Raw genomic sequence first — 25,980 nt, 5'->3', positions numbered from 1 at the left:
GAAAGTATATAGAGCTAACCAAAATAAATTACCCAGAATTATCAATAAATGACCAAGAAAATATTTCAAAATATTAACCAAATAGAATAAAAATGAAAAGGTGGGGAAAATGGTTTCATGGTTTGTGTAAAATGGGTAGATATTTATTCAAAATGTACCCGAAAAATTGAAGAAAGGTCTTATAATCATCATCATTATTAATATTTCACTCCTCAAAAGATGCTCGAATTACCTGGAAACTTGTCCACAAAAAAAAAAATTCAAACAGGTTTGAAAGTTGTTTGAAAAAATTCATAGTCTGCCATAATTTTTTGACTTTCAAATCTTGTGAGAGCTGCCTGAAAAGTTACATAGACAGGAAAGGGAAATTAAACAGGAGCTGAAAATGTATTGTTAATTATCTACAACTAAACAAAAAAATAAAATGAAAATTATTTAAAATTAGGGGAATAAAGGAAAACTACTTTCTTATATATCCTATTAACTATCATTTGTGTTATGATTACAATGTAACTACAATCTGAGTTATGTTCATATAGAGTCAGAGCAAAGTATATCTATCAGTCTGTCCTTGTGTTTGAGGTTCTCCATTCAACAGCGACATGGATTGACGGCGCTGGCAGCCGTTGGCAGGACTTGACACTGATAAACTCATTAAAACCCCAAACCAAACTGAAGCTCCAGTTTATCAGCTGCTCCACCCAAACACTGGAACTGAAACCTGCCGCTTGACTGGCAGAGCGGTGAGGAGAGATAAAGAGGTGAATGTGTTGTTATGTTTTTTTAACGGTTACACTTTCACTTCCATCGGCAGCAGATAATTTGTTTTTTTCATTTTCTAATTTTTACCTTTGCTCCGGCAAGTTTCTCTAGATCTCTTAACAAAAATGTGGTGAAATTGTTGTTGTTTGGGTCAATGTCTGACGGACCATCACATCATCAATTGCCAGTTTGGGGGGAAATTTGTTGCTTATTTAAAAAATAATTCTATTCGTTGAGGTTTTTTTTGTTGATGATTTTTTCAAATTGTCCTAGTGACGATTGAAGATAAGGTTACAGAGGGAAGATTTATTTTTGGCTCAGAGCAGTGACTATCTTTTACATTTCCATTTGGTTTGATTCCAAGTTCAGCAGTTTACCCCCTGTAGATGGCTGTTTGAGAGACAGAGACACGCACACACAAGCACACCTGCACACATGCAGCTGCAGAAATGTCTGGTCAATCTTATGTTGGTATTTTAAGTCAAAATTCAGCCTCTTCTTCTACTATATCTGCTCTTTCATTGATGTCGCTGCAACCCGCCATCCCGCACCGAGGGCCACCACAGCGGAGCCAAACATCAAGCACAGGAAGGAGGTGCAGATCAGCAGAAGTCGCTCCTCTCCAAAGGCACGGAGCAGGGCTGGGCGGCGCAGCAGGAAGTCACGCTGCACAGCTTCCTGCTGGACAAGCACGCTGAGGGCCAGCAGCACGTGGCAGATCTGGCGGGCGTTACCGATGATATCATAGCGACCTGGGGAGAGGACCTCAGGTACAGGGCACGAGAAGAAGAGGGCAGCCAGCAGGAACAGCGCCATCTAGTGGAGACAGGTTTGAGCATGCGATTAAACGGCACCGCCTGCTCGAGACAATGTGTGATAAATAAAGTCCATGTTTAATAAGTAGTGTGCAGTGTGTGTGTGTGTGTGTGTGTGTGTGTACGTTTTGTCTTTGTCTTTGTCTTTGCCAAAAAACAAAAACAAAAAAAAACTCACTAACCCAAGCTTACTGTTCTGTATATTTCCTGTGCATCGTGTATTTGCAAGTGTATTTGCAGTCCCTATGCCCGCTATTGTAAGTCGCTTTGGATAAAAGCGTCTGCCAAATGCAATGTAATGTAATGTAATGTGTGCATGACACCTGCAGGAGGTGTAGCTGCCATGCAGAGATGCTGCTCCAGGTGTGGACGGCTAGTCGGTGGGCAACAGGGCTGAAGGCCAGGAGGTAGGCCACACCCACCAAGGCTATCCGACACAATTTCCTGTAGAGCAGGTGTGATCTTTGGTAGGAGACCTTGGCGTTACAGGAAGTGACGCAGATGAGCCAGGCGAGGAGGGCAGAAGCTGGGAGGAAGACCTGCAAGGATTTCAGTGCTTCTGATGTGATATCTGACCTGGAGCCGTGTCTCAAATGATGAAATGATGTGGCCAGAAGCCAAAGTCAGACCTGTCCCAGCACGCTTTGTGTCCAGGAGATGTCCGAGCTGTACACATAGAGAGCCAAAGTGCTGCCATACTGGTAGACAGCAACGCTCACGTAGCTCAGGAAAAAGAGGAAGTAATGGGCTTCCTCTGAGCGGGAGTGCAGCAGGCGGGCCACGGTACTGCAACAGGCCACTCCATGATGTCAGTCAAATTCTAAACAGGTGAAATTCCAAATGGCCAACAGGAGCGTATTCAGACAGTTTGATTTAGGGGTTTATACATGTCCATCAGGACCTGGATGCCTCACACCTGATCCAGAGGCCTGGCATGAGCAGAGATGACCTCATTATGGTCATTATGGCCAAAGTCTATCACTGCTGGTCCAACCCTTTTGTTTAATCTGTAATAACAGCCATTTTGATTGCCCTTATTCAGTTTCACCCACAGCAATTTGATTTTTTTTGATTTATTGGAGTTAACAATATTATCTAGTATTCATTGATACAGTTCTTGCACTGTGGACAGCAAAATTAGAATTTCATTGTACGGGAAACTGTCCAAACCACACTGTACATATGACATTATATGCTTTGAATCGCGAATCTGGAAATCTTGAATATTGATATGGAAAACCCTCCATAACTGCGTTTGACTCTGCAGCATATTCAGTTAGAGCTTAAAACCATTACTTGGCAGCTCTAGTGTGGGAGTTGTTCAGAAACAAACATTTGTAAACATGTAATTTGGTGTGAGCCTTTGTTATTTTTTATAAAGAGAGGAATTGGGAGCCTATTAAACATCCTGAAGGCTGACCTGACAGGAGAGTTAAACAATCTTTGTTTGAGAATAGTATTTTATTTTTTCTTATCTTAATGAAACACATCTGCTGGAAGCACAGACTTAATTCATTTCTTCAGAGGCTCACCTGCAGCTTAGGTACGTGAGGGCTGAGAGGATGAAGAGGAGGAGAGGTAGCGAGGAAGCGTCAAAGGAGAAGCCCTGGCCTTCAGGGCCTTGGTGGCGAAATCCGATGATCCCCTAAAAGGAGTCGAAGGTTGCAGAGGTGAAATCGGAGGCAGTCAAACACCCGCAGGATCGAATCAATGGGTCTGGACTTCAATACCCCTCCCTGGAGGACCGTGAAGAGCAGGAACCTGGCCAGGACGCAGATGGCGGCCAGCAGGTGGCTCCACACGTTAAGCGTTTCGTTGTGTATCTGGAGGAGGCTGAGGGCGTAGCAGCGCCACGGCAGGGCCAGTGGACGGTAGCCAGTCAAGATGTAGCGTTCCCGAAACAGAGGCGGGACCCCCATGTCCCGAAGAGTAGTGGGTAAGGAGGGGAGGAAGCGATCCAGCAAAGGAAGGAGTTTGAAGCGCAGTGAGGGCAGGGCGAGTGACACCTGAAGCATGATGGGAGACCTTTGGAGGTTTTTAGTCCGTCTTGTAGTCTGTAATTATATGAGCATTTTTAGAGCATTTTCAAATTTGCAGAAAAAGATAACCTTAATTTGTAACTTTATCAAGATTTTACAAAAATGGTCATCGTTTAGATGATTACTTTTACATGCATTTTTTTTTTTTTTTTTAATCGTGACTCATTAATTGAGCGTAAGTAAAGAGAATTATCTTAAACATGATAGTTATAAGAAAATCTCTCAAAGTTCCAGCCAATGATCTAAAGTACTTCCCCCTTTGGCCGTGGCTTCTCCGAAGTAAATCAGCATTCCGAGTTCTAAACTGACATAATGATACCGAGGTAAGTTTCTGCCGTGGAAACACACCTCCGCCAACGACCTGGTGGTCAGATGTGTCATCTCTGTCCTCCGAGAGTTTGAGAGAAATTTCAAACATGGAGGGTAACCTATTTACAAGTGACATGTCAACAGGTTCTTAACATTATTAAGGTGCCACACATTATTTACATATGGTCTGAGTTTTAACCTCAGTAGAATTTCACTCACACGACAGTGAGTAAAAGTGTAAAACTGAGTTTTTGATTTTGACCAGGAAACTCTCAGTGGGATGTTTCGTCGGAATCTACATGGTTAGACCACAACAGTTAAAAGTGTTATTCCAGTCAGACTATTTAAAAAAAAAACCTTTATCTAAATTCCCCATCAGATAACATACAAACTTCAAACAAACAGAAAAAAAAAAAAAAAAAAAAGTCCCAGAACCAGGTACTGAATCACTGAAAGCTTTTTCTTTCCAGTGTCTTTGCAGAGTAGAGAACATGCGATGTACAAAGAGATTTATAAATGCATGCAACTGTTTTGGTAAAAACCCTCATAATGTGTGTTTCCTGTATGACAAACACACCCATCACCGTTAACATTATTTATTCCTTCATCAGCTATGCTGCTTAAGGCCTCCATTTACTGCAGGACAAGGAGAATGTGGAGAGAACCCAGGCATAGTCGGAATTAAACCAATAACCTCCTTGCTATTACTCAGCAAGGAGGCCCCCAACCACAACTCCATGGGTCACACAACACTACCCCAAAGCTAATATTACCACTAGCAGCTATGAATTTATATTAATGAATATCAACCGCTCTACTTACATAAAATCAGGTATTCTCAACATTTTTGTAAAACTACTGCATTTTATTATACAGTTTTGATCGTTATGGTTCTATAAACTCGCGGTTTTAAACATCTGACCTGGAAGAAAACAAAAAAACAAGACTTCAGGATGTGCCGACTCAATCAAGACTGGGTTCAAGCCCACATAAACATATGTAGTCTTAGAAGTTCTTTGTGAAAGATAATATGAACATGACAATGCCAAACAACATGAGTCCATCAAGTATTGTGATCACAAGTCATACAGTGAGTTTTTTTATATCTATAAATCATTAAACTCAAACGTGTTAAGAGTCCGTATTTCTTCTGCGGGACCGTAAACCATCTTGCAGAAAATGCTAAAATCAAGACACGCTGTATTGTCAACATTGATGGCCTGAAATGATAGAAATTACTTCCAAGGAAGCTGGGTTTAGTTTACAACATTGTATATATATAACTTTCGCCAAATCAAAAGAAATTTCCTGATGATAATCAATTTGAAGTCACTGTAATTTGGTCAGAAGGACAAACATGGCCAACATTGACACACACCTACCTGAGAATGTCTTCTCGATGTGTTCTACTTCATTCTGCATCCACAGTTTTCTCTTGCTTGTTGATGTGTCACAGAACCATTCACACACACTCCCACATGCGCACACACACACACGCACACACACACACACACTGAACCTTTACAATGTGTACTTGTTTGGCGTTAATGAGAGCTGATTGCGGTCTGAATGAGACGTCATGAGACTTGCAGAGAATCAAACTCACTGCTTCCACTGGGAGAACCATTGGTTTCCTATTTCTGCTATAATCTGACATGCCGCTTTACATATCTCGGTAAATCTCGGAGAGAATATTCCAACTTCGCCCACTATCGACCCGGGCCCTCTTTCCTCTCTCGTGCACAAGTTTGCTAGAACAGGCTGACCGAACCTATCCTGCACCCTTCAAAAATGCAGGAATAATACAAAATAGCCTTTTATCATATAAAATGTTAACAAGTCAGTGGTTAGCACTTATCGCATGGTTTTAGTTGTCTTCTTTTTCTTTCGTCTTTTCCCTTCAGGGGTCGTCACAGCGAATCGACCTTCTCCATCTAACCCTTATCTCTGTATCCTCCTCTTTCACACCAACTAACTTCATATCCTTTCTCACTACATAAATCTTCTCTTTCTTTTTCTCTTCAACATTTCTTCTCCTCCTCTAGACCTCCTGCTTGGCAGCTCCAATTCCAGCATCCATCTAGCAATATATTCACTATCCCTCCTCTGTACATGACCGAACCATCTCAGTCTGGATTAAACTTTTGATTATTCATTCATTCATTATCTACCACTTATACAGCACACACTCAAAGTTGTGAGGATGCTGGACTTTATCCCAGCTGTCATTGGACAAGAGGCAAAAAACACCCTAGACCAGTCGGCACTCAATCACTGGATCTCATGAGACAAACAACTGCTGACCCGCTCATTGGTTTCGCTTTAACCTTTTGCATGTTTTTGGATTTTGAGATATTAAGGAGAACCCAGACAAAACCCATGCAAACACAGGGGGAGAATAGAATAGAATAGAATAGAATAGAATAGAATAGAATAGAATAGAATAGAATAGAACAGAATAGAATAGAATAGAATAGAATAGAACTATATTAATCGTGAGGGAAATTCTTTTGCCGGAAGCCTCCAACATTAAATCCATTCACTTGAAACATGATTTTGATTTTATTGCTGTTAGGTTTCCTTCTTGCAGAAAGGGAAGAGGTTATATAGTTTGATGGCCACAGGTATAAAAGACCTTCTGTGGCGTTCTGTGGTGCTGAAAGTGCTCTGGTTGGACTTCAGTACAGCGTGCAAGAAGTGAGAGGTGTTGTCCCTGATACTGAGCAGCTTCTTCAGTATCTCCTCTGAGACTCAACACAGAGAAAGCTCCTGTGGAATTATATCTATCTTGCTGTGAGGCAGAAGCGCTGACCATTTCTCCACTAGATGCCAATTATTGGTTATTCATTGTTAATACTGTTCATACTATTTCTGAGTTGAATGATAATTAGCTTCCTATTTTTGTTGCTATTGATATTGATGTCTCAACAGCATCAACAACACTCATCTTGATATTAAAAACCTGCAAATTTTGTTTAAATATTTATTCAATAATAAGAAAACAAAACATAACATGACAAAACAAAACAAAACAAAAGCTTAACTACGCAAAAAGGACATTTTTTTAGCTAGATTTAATGACAAGTTACTTTCTACCTTTCTTTTATGTTGATTTATTTTACAAAATTTGGCTAAACTGGATGTTTATCATGACTCATCTTTGAAAAAAATAACAGAACAAAAAAAAAAACCCTCTTCAATCAGCCTGCAAAGAATTCTTGGAATAAATCTTGCCAGTGTTCAGATGACATTGGGTGTTAAATCTTTATTTCCTTTAGATCCCGTAAAGACATTTCCTGGCTTCAAAGTGTGTGACAGCTGAGCTTCCTGTTTCCATTTGTGACGCTCAGGACACGACCTAAGAAGCTTTGCTGTGGCCAGACTTCCCTCCCAGCATCAGCACCTCTGCTCTGACCTGGTTCGAGCGGCAGATGAAACTGCAAAGTGCAGGCCTCAAAGAAATCAATTATTGAAAAATTGTCTAGCAGGTGGAAGCCACATTTGCCTTATATTGACACTGTAACCCAAACTGTCTTGAGCCCATTGATCTCTAAATGCGTGTGTTGATGTGCGTGACAGTGTTATAAATTAGCTTTAAGTCCATTTAGCATTTGTAATGGGGTGACTGTTGGGAGGCGGTTGTTGTAAACTCATCAGAATGCAAAAGAAAGGTTTACAAATGTTTTCAAAGAACTATTGAGTTGAGGGTCAGCATTATCATATCCCAAGAAATTAAAAACAAAAAAAGAAAAAAATTATAGAACAGGAAATCAAGAAACTGCATTACCTCTGCATAATAAGACTGACAAAACAGACAAAAAATAGAAATTCAAATAGATGGATAAATACAAAACAAATTAATAAATAAAAAACATTAACCAGAAAAGGGCTTAAAGTACAAAAGGGAGATCTAGCAATTCATCAACTAGATAAATTCGATGGAAAATGTATAATAATCTATGATAATCTGACCAAAAACTGTCCTGAAAAATAGCAGGGAACCAAGCCAGACCTTTTTAAGAGTTTTTTTCTTGACAAACCAGTAGGATTATTTGCAAGGAAGCCTCCACAAGTAAGGATGGTGGAGTGATCTCAGAACATTGAAAGACATAAACATGAAACTAACCTTAAAATCATTGAGTTTAATTATCCCCAGCCTTTGTTTTTATAAAACAAAAATCGAATACATTTAGCCCTATATTCATGTGTGTGTGTGTGTGTGTGTGTGTGTGTGTGTGTGTTTGTGTGTGTGTGTGTGTGTGTGTCCGTGTGTGTGTGTGTGCTCTATTTCATCAGACACAGTCAGAAGATCTTATCTTAGAGTCAGCTATAACAATGGCTAAGATAATAGATGATGTCTTTGATGTTAAGATGATGTTAAGATGTCTTTGTATTTGTCAACAGAAATCCCCTGCAACCTCAGCTTCTCCCACAGCCCCACATCGAACCCAGGAAGGTGTTTCCAGTCACCACAGCAGCAGCAGCACTCAGGAAGTCCTAGAAAGACTAAAGGCGTCTGTATCAACCATACATTTGTAGCCACGCTGACATTTTTGCATCTTTAAACAGAAACTTCCCTGTGTTGTGCTCAGAAGTGTGTTGGACAGTGAAAGTGTCATCGGTTAAGTTTGTCTGATTCTTTCAAAAGCAGTTTAAACACCAAGTGAAGAATAGCGAACCCAGTGATAAACCTTGAAGAACTCCATATATGGCGCCCACCCATTAGCATTCACATATGCAGGTTGTGGGAAATGACAAAGTGGGAAATCAGCAAGACATTCATAAATGTATTTATGAAATCCTTTCAACATATTATACACTACTCGAAAAAGGAACACTTCAAAAACAGGATCAAAGTGGAAAAAGAATCATGTTGGATATCAATACTGATATTATATATTATAATACAATTATATATTATATAGTCAGGATCATGTTCAGGGACAAAGCGATGGCATACCATTGGCATAACATTTGACCTTCGCCAGTATAACACTTCTTCACCAAGCACTACCCTACTAATCGCACCTAGCCCCCAACCCCCAAGCCAAAAAAAAAAAAAAAAAGGGGGTTGAATGTATGTATGTATGTATATGGTTCTGAGATGGCTATTTGGTAGAGTGGTCACTTCTGAATTCCGACTACTGGTACTTCGGATCTTAGGTGACTGAATTGCACCTCTTGTAAGTCGCTTTGGATAAAAGCGTCTCCCAAATTACTGTAATGTAACGTGTTGTAATGATGGAAATGAATATCAATCAGCAAAGGGCAGAAATCATAGACACAGAAAATCAAAAGGGAAGAAACGATGCCACAAACTTGTCTATTTTGCTGAAATTCTACTGCACTAACTTAAAATGGTATTCAGTACTCTTACTTACATACCTTGTTAATTACTTTCTATTTATGCAAACAGTTTTTGTACATCTGATAACTCTTACTCTTGCACTTTATAATGCCTTGGTGCTTTATATTTTTGGTTATACTCTATATTAAATTCTGTGCTGGGCAACTTTTGTGTACACTTGTTCGCTGATTGACAATGATCTACCAGTATTAGTAGTTAGTTTGCCCCCCACTAACAATGGCAGAGCATAATCCTCATGAGACGATTATTTTTGATGTGCATGTTCGATGTGACCAAATGTATTGCGAACAGCAAAACAATAATTTCATCGTACGGGATACTGTACATTGACAACAAACCTTTTTGAATCCTTTTAATCCTTGAAAACAAAACAAAGCACTGATTAACAACCCCTCCACTGCTTAACTGACCAGATCAATCCCAGAAGTTCTGTTGACTAGATGCTATCAAGCAAATGTAAATGAATAACATATTAATAGTAAATAAAGACCAATGACAAAGTATCACGAGATACTAAGGTACTAATATTAAGAATACATTTCCTAAGAATTAGCAAGGAGTAGCAAGAACTATAATCAGATAAATTACCTTAAAAGCGAGCAAGACATCACTTCACAGTTAAATAAAAGGAGAAAAAAGAATGAATCTACATTTTATCAACAAAATATAACTTTGATATATACCCAAGTAAAAATCTACGAGGAGGAAAAAAGCCTTTGAAATTAATCTTTATGAAATAATAGCCGAAAGAAAAGGCATGAACAAAATGTATTTTCTTAAGTCAATAAAAGCATCTGTATATTTTTTTTCTAACTGTCACGGAACAGATGTCAAGTTCAGATATCATCACCTTTGTGATACTTCAGAGAGAAATCTGATAACATCTAAACTTTAGATCTAAACCCCATCCTTTAGATTCTAAAGGATGGGAAAGATTTAATCTGAGTGATGTAACAGGGGAGATGAGTACCAAAAAACTGTGACAATGAGTCTTTCAGATGGCTGATAATGATCGAAGCGGGTCGTGGTGGCGGGGGCGGCTGCTGCTGAGCATCCTGAGTCACGACTGCGGATCTAACCAGCTCTGACTCAACACATGAGTTTTGCACTGTTGCATCACGTTACATCTGAGAAAATAGAATATTTTCTTCAATTCCCCATTGCAAATAAAACATCCAGATCGGCTTGTTGGGTAATCCAAATGTATTCAGCGTTCTCTGATCTGATCGGTATTTCATGGTACGCAACATTATCTGACAATATAACAGGATACCAGGATTAGACACGAAATTATAAAAAGCATAAAATTCTATGACTTCATCTGTAAAAACAAAAATGCTTTAAAAAATTAGTTTGAAGTCTACGGTTAAAAATGGAAATTCATGCTGTTATTTTTGCTAAATGAATAAACGAAAATAATACAACCACTAATTCAAATGATTCCCAGATGTATGTAGTTGTAAAAGATCTATACATTTACACCTCAAAATTTCAAAGCACTTTACACCAGAGTGCATTCACCCATTCTTAAACTCACACCGACACACCGATGGTGGAGCAACTGGGGGCAACTTGAGGTTGCCCGAGGACACAATGCAGACAGGATGAGCTGGGAATCAAACTGACGACCTTCCGATTGGAGGGACGCTAGCTCTACCAACTGAAACACAGCTGTCCCACAGGATCCCTGCAAGGTTATAAATCACGTACAAGTGTCTGAATTTCCATCTCATTAGATCTGGAGGCAATTAGATCAATATTAGGTCACTTTCCTAGAATGGCACGGTTGGTTTTCTCAATAAAACAGAATCTTTTGAAATCAAACAGTAGAACACGAATTACATGGGAAATGGCTCTCGAGGGAAAAAAATATAATTTTTTTTTTTTCATTATGTAATGTTTTAGATCAGTTAAGGGATCAAGGTTCTTCTCATTCTTCTCTTTTGGCTGGTCTCCTCAGAGGGTCGACACATGAATCAACATTCTTCATCAAACCCTATTCTTTATATACTCTTCTTTCACACCAACTAACTTCATGTCCTCTGTCACTCCATCCAAAAATCTTCTCTTCGGTCTTCCTTTAGTTATCCTGCCTGTCTGTTCCAACCTCAGCATCCTTCTACCAATAGATTGACTATCCTTCATCTGTACATGACGGAACAATCTTAGTCTGGCCTCTGTGACCTCATCTTCAAAACATCTAACATGTGCTGCCCATCTAATGGACTCATTCCCGATCCTATCCATCCTGGTCACTCCCAAAGAAAACCTCAACATCGCCATCTCTGCAACCTCCAGCTGTGTTTCCTGTCTTTTCCTCAATGCTCCTGTTTACAAACCATACAGCATCTGTGGTCTCACAACTGTCTTGTACACCTTTTCTTTAATTCTGTCTGATATTCTTCTATCCCACAGTACCGCGGACACTTTTCTCCATCCTTTCCAACCTGCTTGAACCCATTTCTTAACCTCTTTTCCACACTCTCCATTGCTCTGGACTGTTGACCCTAAGCGCTTAAAATCCTACACCTTCTTTATCCCTACTCCCTTCGCTCCACTTGGGTCCTTATCTTTCACACACATTCTGTCTTGCTGCGACTGACCTTCATTCCTTTCCTTTCTAGAGTATACCTCCACCTCTCTAGAGTTTCCTGATCTCTGCTCTCACTACATATCATGAAGGCATCTGCAACCATCATGGTCCATGTAGATTCCTGTCCAGTCTCATCTCTACACCCCTGCAAACAAGAAGGGTCTCAGAGCTGATCCATGATAGTCCCACCCCTATCTTGAACTTCCCTGTCATACCTGCTGCGCAACTCACCACTGTCTCACATCTAGCATACATGTCTTGCACCAATCTAACACATCTTCCAGCCACTCAAGACTTCCTCATACAAGACCATAGAGTATCTCTTGGCACACTGCCGCATGCTTTCTCTAGCTCTGCTAAGGCAAAATCCAGCTCCCTCTGACCTTCTCTGTACTCCTTTACCAGCATTCTTTCAGTAACTAATGAAATTGTAGGATTCTTTCTGGGCATGAGACCATACTGCTGCTCACTAATGTTGGCTTCTGCTCTCAGTCTAGTTTCCACCACTCGTTTCCTTAACATCATTGTATGACTCGTCAACTTTATCCCTCTATAGTTATAGTTACATTTTCCTTAAAAACTGGCACTTCTTTACACTTCATACTTATTCTCCATTTCTCAGGCATCTTCTCTCTCTAAGATTCTGTTGAATAATCTACACAGAAACTCTACTGTAGCCTCTTGTAGATACTTTCATACCTCCAAAAGAATATCATCAGGACCAACTGCTTTTCCACTCTTCGTCCTCTTCAATGCCTACCTCACCTCACCTCTACTAATGTCTGCTACTTTCCGGTCCACAATAGCCACCTCTTCTACCCTTCGCTCTCTTTATTTCCCTCATTCATCAGCTCTTAAAATTTCCATCTTCCCATCACTCTTCTAGCATCTGTCAATACATTTCCCTCTCTATCCTTAATCACCCTTTCACCACACGCCTACTCCATTTTCTTTCTTTCAGTACCATGACAGTACATGAAAACGTGCACCGAAGCTTCTAGCCTTGCTACCTTTCCACCTGGACTCCTGGACATACAGTACATCCACCCTTCCTTCTCTGCATCATGTCTACCAACTCTAGCTTTTCCTGTCATCGTCCAAGCATTCAAAGTCCCCACTCAGTCCCAGACTCTTGCCTTTCCTCTTCTCTCTCTCTGCTTCCGAACACGCCTTCGTCCTCTCCTACTTTGACCACAGTAGCCCAATTTCTATTGGTACCCTGTAGGTTATCGGCACCAATAGCAGTTATTGCTAACCGTGCGAAGGCCGATCCAGTATGAGAGGCTCAAAAGGATGGTGGCTTGGCCCCCCTGAGGCAGCAATTTCACTGCATCAGACTTTATTTGATCAATTCCAATTTACTTGCATTTTAATAATTCCTTCTGAATGTGCAAGTTGGTTTAATCTAATGAATTTTATAATCAAAGGGAAATTTATATTGGTTAATGAGCAAAGACTAATTCCTTCACGTCACAGAACAAAACATGATTCATTCCAAATTCGATTGCGTCCAACGATGGAAGATATTTTGCTGAGTTGAGAGCCGGAAATCTAGGCGACCTAGAAACATTTGTGCAGAATCACATCAGTTCCTGTGAAACTGGGTCGAGGTCCCGTCATGGGGCGTCGCTGTGGTTTAGCAAGGATCAAAGGTTAAGACATCATCATAGGAGCACTGTCTCCTCTCGTCAGGATAAAAGATAGAACTTCACCTGCTGTCATGCAGAACATCAGCAAAGCAGAAGAATCATCGGAACAATCCCTGCAACTCCGACACAGAGAACCCTGACCATCAAGTCAAATTTCAGAATGTTTTCGACATCCTTGACGGTAAGAATCGGAGTGGATGTCGGACGTCGGACGTCCAGACGTTATGGGGGTTTAAATGTCAAATTTTTTTCAAAATTCTATATTGAATTTCAAAATTGTAACGCCGTGGAAAGGAAAGTTTGCTCGACGCTTTCATTGATAATGGGAGATTCTGACTGGCTGAAAGATGACTCCCATAAAAATGGTCACATTATTTCTATATCATTCGTAAGGACTTTATATTTATTTACTTACTGACTTGCTTATTTATTTACTTATTAATTAATTTATTTATTATTTATTTGTTTAATATTTACTTCGATCATGTTAAAAATTTTCATCACACAGTGATTTTATTTTTAACGCTGGCGGAGGCCAAGTTATTTATAGCAATTACATTTACATGATCTCAATTCTCTGTGATTATTCAGAAATGTAAGCTTTGGCCTGTGTTAATTTGTTGCTTTATTCATATGAACTTCAGCTTTGAAACCCTGGAGAAACACACACACACACACACACACACACACACACACACAAGTAATGATTGACGAACTCATTATTCTCAGGTAACCCAGGTGGCCATGATAACGATGGTGGTGATGATGATGGCACCTGTGGCATCAGCAGCGCCGAAGGGAAACAGTCACAAACAAAGTGGATCAGGCGGAGCGGCGGTGGAGACAGTCACAGTTGAACTATCCAGAGAGGACCTGAGGGCCAAGCCTGTCAGGTCTCTGGCGAACGTTTCCATCTCACCCTGGACTTACAGGTACGGATGATCAGAACCTGCGCTAATTTCTCCTCACCCTACTTCTCCATCGATTGTCCTTTTGAGACAATTGATGAGCTTTGAATAAGTTAACCTTACTTTACAGGACATTTTCTTCTGGTCTTTATATAAGTGCTCACTGAAAGTTGTTTTTTTTTATTTATATATCCATCGCTAGTTTATAAACTTTGAATCACTACTACTGGAGATATTCTGGGTGTTGGCATCAAGAACAATGAGTAGAGAAACTACTAAACCAGCTTTAACAATAAGAAAATAATGAGTTTTCTATCCGTGTCTTCAGCATGTCCACGGACCCCGAGCTAGTTATGCAGATGATGGAGGCCCACTGCCTGCTGCATGGCTGCCTGGACTCCAATGGAAAGGAGGACAACAATCTGCATTCGCGGCCCATCCACCAGCAGGTCCTGGTGCTGCGCCGCGTTCCCTCGACGTCCGGCGACAACAACAACCACTACCGCCTGGAGTCCCGTCTGGTCGCCGTGGGCTGCACCTGCGTCCGGCCCCATGTTCAACACCAGGACTTAGGGCAGATGTCAGTATTGGAAGCTGTATGAAATCTGAATTTCATGCAAAACTGGCAATAGCTTTGTCAAAAATGGCCATGAAAGCAAGAAAAAAAAGAAGGAACGGCCTGCTCTCAGTACAGCAGAGGAATTGCATTCATATTTATTTTAATTTAAAAAAAACTATTACAGGTTATGATAAGATAATTCTCCTCGTAACTTTTTTTTTTTTTTTCAAATAAGTATAAAACTGAGGAGCCCATTGTTTATTTAAATTTAGAAAGGATTTCATGTAACTAGTGACTCGGGTCAGTGGAAATTCTTTTGTTTTTCTTTCTTTAAGAGACAGCGATGCATGTCATAATCTTCTTCATTAATATTTATGGCTTGAATCTATTTAACTAAATTTTTATTTAAGCAGTTAATCCATACTTGGTATTTATTGATATTATTGTTTAACATATTTATGGTTTGCCATGTTTTCCTCTAATAAAAGCAACAAAGAGGCAAAGTGTAATCAATTTATTTCTTCAATTTTAAAATATAATGTGATTTCTGTACATCATCATCATCATCATCATCATCTTCACGCCACTCGTTGCAGCTCCTCCGCGCACGCCGCGGCTGTAAACAATAACATACACCTGACATACATTTATTCTTCATCAGTGCCAGAGCTAGTGTCCCGGTGTGTTTGTGGTTTGACAAAAGGAGCATTTCGACTGCGGAAACTCTCAACAAAAGGAAGTGCCAATTTCCTTCCTATTCAAAAATTTTCATTTTGAGGGAGATTTTTTTTTTTTAATTGAAAACAAATTTGAAATGTGGCCGTACAACCACAAAGCCTTCTTTTTCTTCTTCTCACTGCCATCTACTGTAGTGGAGTTGTAATGTATTTTTCTTTTCCATCCATCATCAAAGTTAGCCTTCAACATTAAGAGAGTTCTTGGAAATTTTGTCGAAATGCACCTGAGTTAAAAGGTTCAAAGCCTCAGCAAAGAGCTTTTGATTTGGTACGATCCTCTGCAGGTGTAAAGAGCATGATTGTATTGAAACAAGTATGATGCTCAATTAAAAGACAGTTGATTTGTGTATGTTTTTGTATTTTATCTTCACAAAGGGAGTTCTTTGAAGGGCACAGAGGGATCTGAATGATCGTTTGAGGGGCCTTAAAAAAACTACAAATCTAAAATAAACAAAAAAGAAAATTTGTGTTTATGTTTTTTTCCATGCTGGCAACATCAATGTTGAAGATATTTATATAAGATATTTATTTTAGACTGCATGGGAAAGTGGAAAAAATAAAAACGATAAAAAGGTATTGATTGTTTGATTTTAAGTTGCTCTAGGGGAAGATTGATCAAATGTTTTTTTTTTTTTCTCCCATAGAAATTTGTATTCAGTTTGTTTTCAGGGGCTCACTGAACCCACTAGTGGCCAAATCAGTTCAGAATCCAAATCAGAATCAGAAAAAAACTTTATTTGTCCCTGCGGGGCAATTTGGGGACGCAAGGGGTAGCAGTATCACATTATGAACATCAATAAATAAATGGATGAATATATGTATATATGTAATATAGGTATAATAACTACTATTTGATGTGCATCTGGCTGGAAGGGGGGAAAATAAAAGTGATTAAAAAATCACTTTAAAAGTCAAAATTACATTTCCCTTTTTTTATGATGTTTTGATTCATTTTCTTTGGAGATTTTATGAAACCCTAAAAGCTCAACTGTACCTGTGTGTCTTATGACCGATGATGTTGGCTTGTGATGGCTGTTGTTGTGTCTGTTGTGTGCATGTGCTGCGCGTTTGTGTGACCGTGACGCATGATGCATTTGCAGCAGGGGACACCAATCATGGTTTCAGACCAACTTTTGGTCTGATTGGAGGAAATTTTCCACCCCAATGATGAAGATCCTTGACACAGTCGCTCACGAATCCACATGCTGGCACTGATGGCATGGCAACAAGCACATTTTCACTCCTGCATTCCATCTGAGGTTTGAAAAGTCTTTCAGCTTAGAAGCAGTTTGTCTCTCAAAATCATGTCCTGGTTGTAAAGAGGAGGTCCAGCCTCCTTGTCTTCCTCCTCCTCCTCTCTGGCTCCAGAGTTTCCCGGTCAGAGCAACATCTCGCCTCATTAACTCGCTGCTCTTCTGGCTTCAAAAATGGCTTCCAATGAATGTTCAGCTTGTGTTGTGATCAGGCCATCAAGACACCTGGGAAAGGAACCAGAGATTCCATATTCAATGAGGAATACACACCATTTTGTCATAGTTTGATTTATGTTTTTCATGATTTATGTTTAAGTACTTAAAAACATCTATCTATCTATCTATCTATCTATCTATCTATCTATCTATCTATCTATCTATCTATCTATCTATCTATCTATCTATCTATCTATGTATGTATGTATGTATGTATGTATGTATGTATGTATCTATCTATGTATGTATGTATGTATGTATGTATGTATGTATGTATCTATCTATCTATCTATCTATCTATCTATCTATCTATCTATCTATGTATGTATGTATGTATGTATGTATGTATGTATGTATGTATGTATGTATGTATGTATGTATGTATGTATCTATCTATCTATCTATCTATCTATCTATCTATCTATCTATGTATGTATGTATGTATGTATGTATGTATGTATCTATCTATCTATCTATCTATCTATGTATGTATGTATGTATGTATGTATCTATCTATCTATCTATCTATCTATCTATCTATCTATCTATCTATCTATCTATCTATCTATCTATATGTCTGAGTTCTAACCTCCTGTGAGGCGTTCAGGTGCATCGTCCACTGCTCACGGCAGGCGTCAGCACGGTGCTCCTGCCGCTCTTTGGTTTGAGCTTTCTGGGCCACTTCCCGCTCGTGCTCCCGTCTCTCAGCCAGGTGCTTCAGCAGCTCCGCCTCCTGACACTAGAGGACGACAGAGAATGCAAAATAAATTGAATTTATTCATTTTTTTCCTCAAGAAATCGCTAAAAAACACACACAAAAAAAAAAAATCTAAAAAAATTGGAAAAAAAAAATTCAAAATCTTTTCTTGACTTTTCCTCTCAGAAAATGAATAGACAAATAAGCAAGGCTAGATAGATAGATAGATAGATAGATAGATAGATAGATAGATAGATAGATAGATAGATAGATAGATAGATAGATAGATAGATAGATAGATAGATAGATAGATATTACTAATAATAATTTCATTTTTAATTGAAAGAGAGAACCCTGAACAGTATGAATAAATCTATAATTATAACGTGAGTTTGAAAGGTTCTCAAGGCAGCTTGGTCCCAAGTAACATATGTAAGTTATGAGATATTTTTTGGGTGAGGGGTCACGGCTGGGGGGGTCACTGACCTTCCTCCTCTCCTGTGCTGCATCCAGCTTCTTTTGAATCTCCTCCAGGGAGGGTTTGGGTTTTGGCGGTGTCGTCGGCCGCAGTTCTGGGGTGCCGTCAAAGGTGGGCGGCTTCAGGATAACCTCGAAGGCCTGTCCACTCGCCCGCTTGCTCAGCTCGATCACCTCCATGTCCCGGATGTTGCAGAGGTTCAGGTCCACCACACCTGCTGGAGGTGCAAGGAACACTGAGCCACTGCATTTTCCCACATACATGAAGTAAATGATCTGTACTAATGACATCATTCGAAACTTTGGATCAGGATGTAATCTATATGTATTTAAATTAAAAAGAGAGAAACCTTGGCATATATCAAAATGTTTCAGTCTTTTGATTTGAAGACATGTTAAATAGCACTGGGTCAGACGAAAAGCATTTAAGATTGATTAGAAATACTTCAGAGGGACATGAATATTGGATTCAAATAATCTAGTGAATGACAAAAAAAAATGTATTTAGCAAACAAAAAGATTATATCTTTAAAAATGTTATTTTAAATGATTTCATTTGATTTGAATGCATGTAAAACCAGATTTAAATATGGTTTAAACGCTCAAATTAAACTCTAGTGTTAGAAATCAAAAACTTTCAAAAAAGTCCTTAACATTTTCAATTTATTGTTAATTAGTATTGAATAAATAAAAACAAATATGTTCCATCCATCCATCCATCTTCTGACGCTTATCCTGCATTCAGGGTTGCGGGGGATGCTGGAGCCTATCCCAGCTGTCATAGAGGCAGGGTACACCCTGGACTGGCCGGCAGACAATCGCAGGGCCACATATATAGACAAACAACTATCCACTCACTCATTCATTCAGGGTATTTTCCAAAGTTTTTTCCAATTAACCTGCATGTTTTTGGACTGTGGGAGGACACCGGAGAGCCCGGAGGAAATCGACGCAGACCTATGTGGCTGAATAAGATTTATGGTGTTGGAATGTTTTGTTGACAAAAGGGAATAGAATAGAATAGAATAGAACAGAATAGAATAGAATAGAATAGAATAGAATAGAATAGAATAGAATGCCTGCTGACCTTCCTTCATGTCAGTGTCCGGGGCTCTAGGCAGGATGCATGAGCAGAAGAGAGACACTAGGGGAAGCTCTTTCACCTTCTCCCTGTAGGCTGCAACATTCATAGGGAACAGATGGGACATCTACTGTCAGTCATAGCAATAGGCAAATAAAATGTCAAATGCTATAATAACACTTACAAAAAGTAAAACACAAATATAAGAAAAAAATAAATGACAACCTCAACAACAAAATAATAATAATAATAATAATAATAATAATAATAATAATAATAATAATAATAATAATAATAATAATAATAATAAATACCTGACAGAGTCATCCTGCTGCTGTTGGTTTCAGTCAAAGACACTGTGGTGAGGTAGAGGCTGTTCCTGAGGATAGACAAACACAACATACTGTTTACTTTTTGCTGCAGTACACTTTAATATGATAGGTATCTTAAAACTGCCCCTCCAATCCCAGATAAGTATGGTAGGATATAATTTCTAATTAAATTTAATCTAATTTAATATAAATTCTAATTTGCTCACTTGTTCTCAAAGCTTTATTCTATTGCAGATTTCACAAACCCACCCACACACATGACATTACATTACATTACATTACATTTGGCAGACGCTTTTATCCAAAGCGACTTACAATAGAGGACACACACAGCATATACATAGTAAACCATCAACAACAAAAAAGCTTTTGACTAAACGTACATGCAGTTAAAGTTAGTAAACAACCAGAATTCCTCTCAGAGCAGTGGCGTGATTATCAAAGATATCCGAGTGAATAAAAGGCGAGGAACTCGATCAACAACAGACATTCCAAGGTCATTGATCGACCACTGGAGAGAAGCTGCAGATGATTCAAAATCATCATCATCATCATCATCATCTGATGCAGCACCTTCATCATATGTACAACCTGCTAAACAAACTGTAGCGTCACGTCATCAAACGTCATCCTTCATAATGATCCAATCACACAAATGATGAGGAGCATCTTCCTCTTCCTTGATGAAAGTATAGACCAGTAAAGTAAAAGATCTGCACACAGTGCTGCCGGTCAGCACATATATTGGAAAGAAAGTAGAATAAAAATGAAACACTCACAAGAAATAAAGAAAAACAAGCTAGAATATCAGACTCGGGGGTTACAAATAGGATTAAAAACTGCAGGCAGGTCTTCCTGATCTCACCCAGTGACAGAGGCTGATTTCTGCAGCAAACACACTTCGACCATCCCTAGTAAACCACCTTAGCTGAAAAACACACTCCTCAGCTTCAACTCATAAAAAAAACAAAAGGGCAAAATCTACATTCTAGGAACGAACCGACGACTCGCAAACAACTATGAGATCATCCTTGCTGCTCGTGCGCGCGAACGCGTGCGTGCGCGATCGCGCACGCGCAATCAGAAGCAATGGTGTCATCGTTTCATCGTTGCCAGTAAGCGCATCGTGCACTGCAGCGGCTCAAGGCGAGAGGTCAACAAAGACGGAGGGAAAAGTGTGTGTTTTTTTGGTGAGGGGGGGCTTAAGATGAAGCGTCTACAGGATTGAATTGATTAAATGAAAGATTAAAACATGCAGATTGTTCGGATTATTGTTTTTGCATGAATGCAACCGGGATTAGGAATAAATGGCGAATTCAAAGATAAAATAAAAGATGCATGGATCAGCTGCAGTGTTGCCCGATAGGACAGATGGAAAGCGCACTCACCCTGCAGGTGCTCGTCTCTCCGCCGCTCCGAGGATCTGCAGCCCGGCAGCATCAGCACCTCGCAGCAGCTGCCGCATGACATCACCGCCGAGCCTCCCCATTGGATGACACGGACATCGCGCTCTGATTGGCTCTTTGCGAGGAGGCGGATGGGAGGAGGATGGGAGGAGGATGGGAGGAGGATGGGAAGGGGGTTTTATTTCAGAGGAATCCTCCTGATCGTGCCTCACATCAGTAACTCGGTGAGCTCATCCTCAGTAACCGCGGCAGAGAATTTCCAGGAAACATGTTGATCTTATTCTCAACTTATAATATTTTTGAATCAAGGAGCAAAATCGAAAGGAAAACCTCTACCTTTTACACACAGACACAAATCAAAAATTCAATTCCATTATTTTTTCAAAGGCTTTTTTGGAGGGGGGGGGGGGGGGACAACGTGTTGGTGGCAAGGGTGGTGAAGTAATAAATATGTGATTACCAATGAGTAATGACTGGAGGTGTGGGAGGGATATGAGTGTGTCATATAAAGAAACGCATATTAAAAATTTCTGCAAGAAAGGGAAGAATCAGGGGGAAAACTATATTTATCCTTTCAGTCTTTACTACCAGACAAACTGGCCAGGAACAAGTAAAATGATAACAGAACCCCTTGAAGCCACAACTAACTGTCTATGAAATATATCTCAGGGAAAGAAAACAGTTTGTTTCGTAAGAATTCTATGGTATCACTGGGTGGACAATCTTTTGTTTTGTTTTGTTTTGTTTTTGTTTTGTTTTGTTTTGTTTTTGTTTCATTTGAATGGTATGAATTCTTGAATTAAATCCTGCCTTAATGTGGGGTTTTCTGGGTACTGATGTTTATCTGATGAAATAAACATGTGGCAAAATGAACATCTGAGGATCAGAGTTGTCATTAAACAAAGGAAAAAAAAATAGCTATTTGTTGTGATTTCTTAAAGCTTAAAAAGCATTTGAAATGATAGTTTGGAAAAAAAGCATCCAAAATGTAAGAATTTTAAAAAACTTTATGTAAAAGTAGAAGTTTTTATTTGTTGTATTTGAACTAAACCTCTAAGTGGTGAAAAAAAGAAAGAGAAATGAAACTTTGCAAAACAAACATGATTAATTCCCCAAGTAGGCACTTGAAACCTAGATATGCAGAACAAAAACAAGCACACATACACACACACACACACACGCACGCTTGCGCACCCACACACACACACTATCCCACTCACACACACTGTAAAATGTCAGGAGCATGTAGATGAATAAGATGAATAAAAGTGAGTGGATTTGCTTGTGTGGAAATTGTCAGCTCTATATTTACTGTGTTACTCATCCTGATACACAGACATAGAAACAGACAGACACACACACACACACATTCTTCCATCTGTCTCTAGGTGATGGCCAACCATTTATGTCTGTCACTTTCTATTCAAACGCCTCCAACATCATTTCCACATCCGACAGCAGAGAAGTTGAAGAAGTGTTCCTTTGTCCCTCGTCTGCTCCGGGGCTACGGTCCCCGGAAAGTCACACTGACAGGATTTTTGAAAGGTTTCCTTTGCATTAGAAGATTGTTCATTTCCTTGCAGGTTCCCACCTTTGAAGTGGGAAATACTGGAAATACTGGAATCACAAGGTTGTGTGTTCTGTCGAGGCCAAAGTTAAATTTGTTGTCAATACTTTCGTATGTTTCACACATACATGGGATTGTATGTTCACAATATTGTTGATAAGTTGACTTTGACTTCTGGTTGGGATGCTGAATCTGTGTGTTTGAGACCATATAGAGGCCTATGATGGGGCATCTTGTTTCATATTAAAGATCAGCATGACCCTCCATCCTTGTTGCAAGTGGGGCCGGGGGTGGTGAGGTGGTTTGGTTCAGCACTAAACAGTGGAAACTAATGAATTAAAGTGACAAGCTGGTGGCACAGTTTAATGACCAGACTCGTTATAATAAAATAATAAAGAAATGTATGTGGAAAATAACAAACAAACGTGGGGTAGAACATTAAGGAGATGTAGGAAAAGAAACAAGACAAAATAATTACCTCATAATAACTGTAATAAAGAATTTATGGCAATTAAAAAACCTCAATGGCAAGAAATACATTTTAAAAGTCCTCTTGCCAAGTCTTATTTATCAGTAAGGGTAATGGAAATTAACGGTATTCTACATACCGAAGACTTCACTTCACTTCAAAGAAAAGATGCTGGATTTCAAATTAAAGACCATTTTATCAAATACAATTGAAATAGCTGTTTAAATGTATCAATGTGTCGACATCAATCAATGAGGCGCTGACAGGACAGATTATAAGGATCCAAAAGATACTTCAAAATTAATTTTTCAGTATTGAATGATGTCCCAGGGGGAAAATTTTGTTCACAAATTTTCCAAATAATGCACGAGTATATGTAACGTGGTCTGTCCATATGAATGGACAGTAACTACAAATGTGCAACGGTCAGGTTCCCCATATTCAGGACTCCACTTCCCATAATGCAACAAAATGGAACACTCTGTTCCACATACATCATATAATGCAGACATGTGTGTGTTTGCGTGTGCGCCAGAGAGAGAGAGCGGGAACAGGAATACAAGATGGAAAGGCTGCAGAAATCTCCACATCCTAACTGATGATGTCATCCGCAGCCAATGGGCTTTGAGCTCCACAGCCAGCGTGTGCGTGTGCACGAGTGTGTTGCAGAGTCAAACAAGGCTAAAGATTCAGCACCAGCAGCAACATCTGCAGTCCTTTTCACAGAAATTTGAATATACTTCATTGTGTTGTAGTATCTATATACACGTACCATATGCAGCAGCCTATAATGTATACAACAGAGTGATAATGCATAATGTAATGCAATATAGAAGAGATTGTGCTATGGAGGGGGGCAGGGCTCTGGCATACACCAGGGGGCGGGGCTCTTCTGGAGGTCAGAGCAGCTCTGGCAGCAGCAGCAGGACTCAAGGGATGACATAATCTCTGAGCTCGGAGGGTGATGTCATTGGAAATGAGGTCAGCGCACCGAGCTCGATGCAGCAACATGTCATAACAGTGATGATGTCACATCTGAGGAAACAAAAAATATTAAATTAAATATAATATAATATTATAATATTTAAACATATTAAATACATCAGCAGTTTTCTTGGCCGTCTGCCACTAAATTTATCTGCCAATATTCACTTGCAGGGAACTTCATTGATGACGTCAGCTGTGTTGATGTTTGAAATTAAGTTAGCCATCACCTCAGATGAGAAGCTACTGGGAAATCAGTTTGAAATGCGGACAGGAAGTTGATCATGGAAGGTATGCTATTCATCAACGCGCTCTTCTTAACGCTGGAGAAACTCTTCGTCTGTATGAATGGATCGTGTATATGAGTGTATGCTAGATCTGCAGAGAGTTCAATTAGATAAAGGGTAGACGCGAGTAGATTGTGTACTGGCCGTGAGGTAGACATATGAAGAGCGTGTACTCCATGTGATACATCTAGAATGTGTAATGGCTGTATTGAAGAACTGTGTAGATACTTTACTGGTAGTGTAGAAGATGTTTGTAAAGTATGGACTGGATGAGTTTTACACGTGTGTAAAGTGTATAGTTGCTTTGTTGTAGATGTGTGTACACTGTGCATTGGCTTTGTTATACATGCATGTACAGTGTGTACTGGATGCAGAGTCGATGTGTGCGGAGTGTGTGCTGAATGTGTAGTAGACATGTATAGAATGTATACTGGATATATAGTAGATGTGGGTAGAGTATGAAATGAATAATAGACGCGTGTGGAGTGTGTACTGGATGTGTATTAGATGTGTAGATTTTCTGTGAAGAAAACATTTGTAGATGTATTAATGTCTGTGTTGTAAATGTATGTAGAGAGTGTACCGTCTATGTAGTAGATGTGTGTAGGGGCTGTATTGACAGTGTGTTGGCGAGGTGTCGTGACTGTTCGTGGTGGTTGTACAGCGAGTGCGGGGTGAGCCAGCAGCAGGTAGAGGCAGGGAGAAAGAGGGAGGGAGGGAGAGAAAGAGGGAGTGAAAAGGGTGAACGGGCTGAATGTCAGTAGAGGTGAGTCACTGCAGCTGCTTCCTGAAACTCACCTGAGACCCTCACAGACACTCATAACCAAAATATCTAAAAATAGTACCATTATTATTATTGTTTTTTCCAAAAGTAATTTTTGACACTTCTGTAATCAGTCATTTATGACAGCAGGAGGGTCCATACATGTGAGAATCAATTTACCGTAAAAACAAGACTATTCATTTGGAAGCAAGGGAGCCTGCAATCCGTAATCTGGAGTTTTTTTCTTCCCACAGACCAAAGCTCTGGTGTTTCTCAGCTATAGAAGTGCTGATCAGTTATTTATATTTTTGTTTTTCCTGAAAGAAGACACTCTTTAGCTCTGGAGATGTAGAATAAGAAACTTTGAAATACCCTGTTGAAATAAAACAACCACATAATATAGAAAATGTTGGAAATTAGATGAAAAAAATGTATACATTTCAAAATAAAAAGTATCATAACCGTTTCGGCATAAAGAACCATGTGGGATGGTGAGCCTCTTCTGGATCAGTTGCTCTCAGGCTCTTACCCTCTGGTGGAACGAGTCGTGCAGCACCTTCTTTTCCAGGCGGGAAGTGACTCAGCTCTGTGGCCTAACCACGGATCTGGAGGATCTGGGTACGAGGGTGGGCGACGCAGGCTGGCAGATGGCGGCAGGGCGGTTGAGTCCATTCAGCCTGAGATGAATGAAGAGAGGGATAGGTTTCCT

At 39.7% G+C, this 25,980-nt stretch overlaps 3 protein-coding genes across 4 annotated transcripts; 1 reads left to right on the top strand and 2 right to left on the bottom strand.

The window, feature by feature from the left end:
- Positions 1-663: 663 nt before the first annotated feature.
- On the bottom strand, positions 664-3,592 carry LOC147235613 (membrane progestin receptor beta-like). The gene is made up of 5 exons (XM_086140238.1): positions 3,323-3,592; positions 3,110-3,222; positions 2,207-2,363; positions 1,901-2,116; positions 664-1,578 (listed from the first exon to the last, which is right to left on the bottom strand). The coding sequence occupies exons 1-5, from the start codon at positions 3,590-3,592 to the stop codon at positions 1,267-1,269; spliced, it is 1,068 nt and encodes a 355-aa protein (XP_085996364.1). The 3' UTR covers positions 664-1,266.
- Positions 3,593-14,279: 10,687 nt separating this feature from the next.
- il17a/f1 (interleukin 17a/f1) lies at positions 14,280-15,045 on the top strand. Its single transcript, XM_086140225.1, has 2 exons — positions 14,280-14,467; positions 14,772-15,045. Exons 1-2 carry the CDS (start codon positions 14,280-14,282, stop codon positions 15,043-15,045), a joined length of 462 nt encoding a protein of 153 aa, XP_085996351.1.
- An 844-nt stretch (positions 15,046-15,889) lies between these two features.
- LOC147235611 (stathmin-4-like) lies at positions 15,890-21,237 on the bottom strand. Of its 2 annotated transcripts, none has more exons than XM_086143733.1 (6): positions 21,184-21,237; positions 19,778-19,842; positions 19,470-19,559; positions 18,392-18,600; positions 17,798-17,947; positions 15,890-17,217 (listed from the first exon to the last, which is right to left on the bottom strand). In XM_086143733.1, the coding sequence occupies exons 2-6, from the start codon at positions 19,788-19,790 to the stop codon at positions 17,209-17,211; spliced, it is 471 nt and encodes a 156-aa protein (XP_085999859.1). In that variant the 5' UTR covers positions 19,791-19,842; positions 21,184-21,237; the 3' UTR covers positions 15,890-17,208. The 2 variants fall into 2 exon arrangements, with proteins under 2 accessions (XP_085999859.1, XP_085999860.1); XM_086143734.1 differs by having other exon boundaries at positions 18,392-18,597.
- Between the last annotated feature and the right edge of the window lie 4,743 nt (positions 21,238-25,980).

This window comes from Fistularia commersonii, chromosome 3, assembly GCF_037954325.1.
Source record: "Fistularia commersonii isolate RoL2024-O1a breed Wild chromosome 3, RoL_Fcom_v1.0, whole genome shotgun sequence".
Taxonomy (NCBI): domain Eukaryota; kingdom Metazoa; phylum Chordata; class Actinopteri; order Syngnathiformes; family Fistulariidae; genus Fistularia; species Fistularia commersonii.
This window is presented reverse-complemented; position numbering and strand designations above follow the sequence as displayed.

Bases quoted from the DNA above. Each gene is read 5' to 3' on its own strand.
- LOC147235613 (XM_086140238.1), bottom strand. From the start codon at position 3,592: ATGCTTCAGGTGTCACTCGCCCTGCCCTCACTGCGCTTCAAACTCCTT. The intron at 2,117-2,206 runs GTCTGACTTTGG...AAATCCTTGCAG, and splicing joins CACAAAGCGTGCTGGGACAG to GTCTTCCTCCCAGCTTCTGC. The intron at 1,579-1,900 runs GTGTCATGCACA...TGTCTCCACTAG, and splicing joins GGCAGCTACACCTCCTGCAG to ATGGCGCTGTTCCTGCTGGC.
- LOC147235611 (XM_086143733.1), bottom strand. The intron at 18,601-19,469 runs GTCAGCAGGCAT...TTGCACCTCCAG, and splicing joins GGACACTGACATGAAGGAAG to CAGGTGTGGTGGACCTGAAC. The intron at 17,948-18,391 runs GTCAGTGACCCC...GTCGTCCTCTAG, and splicing joins CAGCACAGGAGAGGAGGAAG to TGTCAGGAGGCGGAGCTGCT.
- il17a/f1 (XM_086140225.1), top strand. From the start codon at position 14,280: ATGATAACGATGGTGGTGATGATGATGGCACCTGTGGCATCAGCAGCG. The intron at 14,468-14,771 runs GTACGGATGATC...CCGTGTCTTCAG, and splicing joins ATCTCACCCTGGACTTACAG to CATGTCCACGGACCCCGAGC.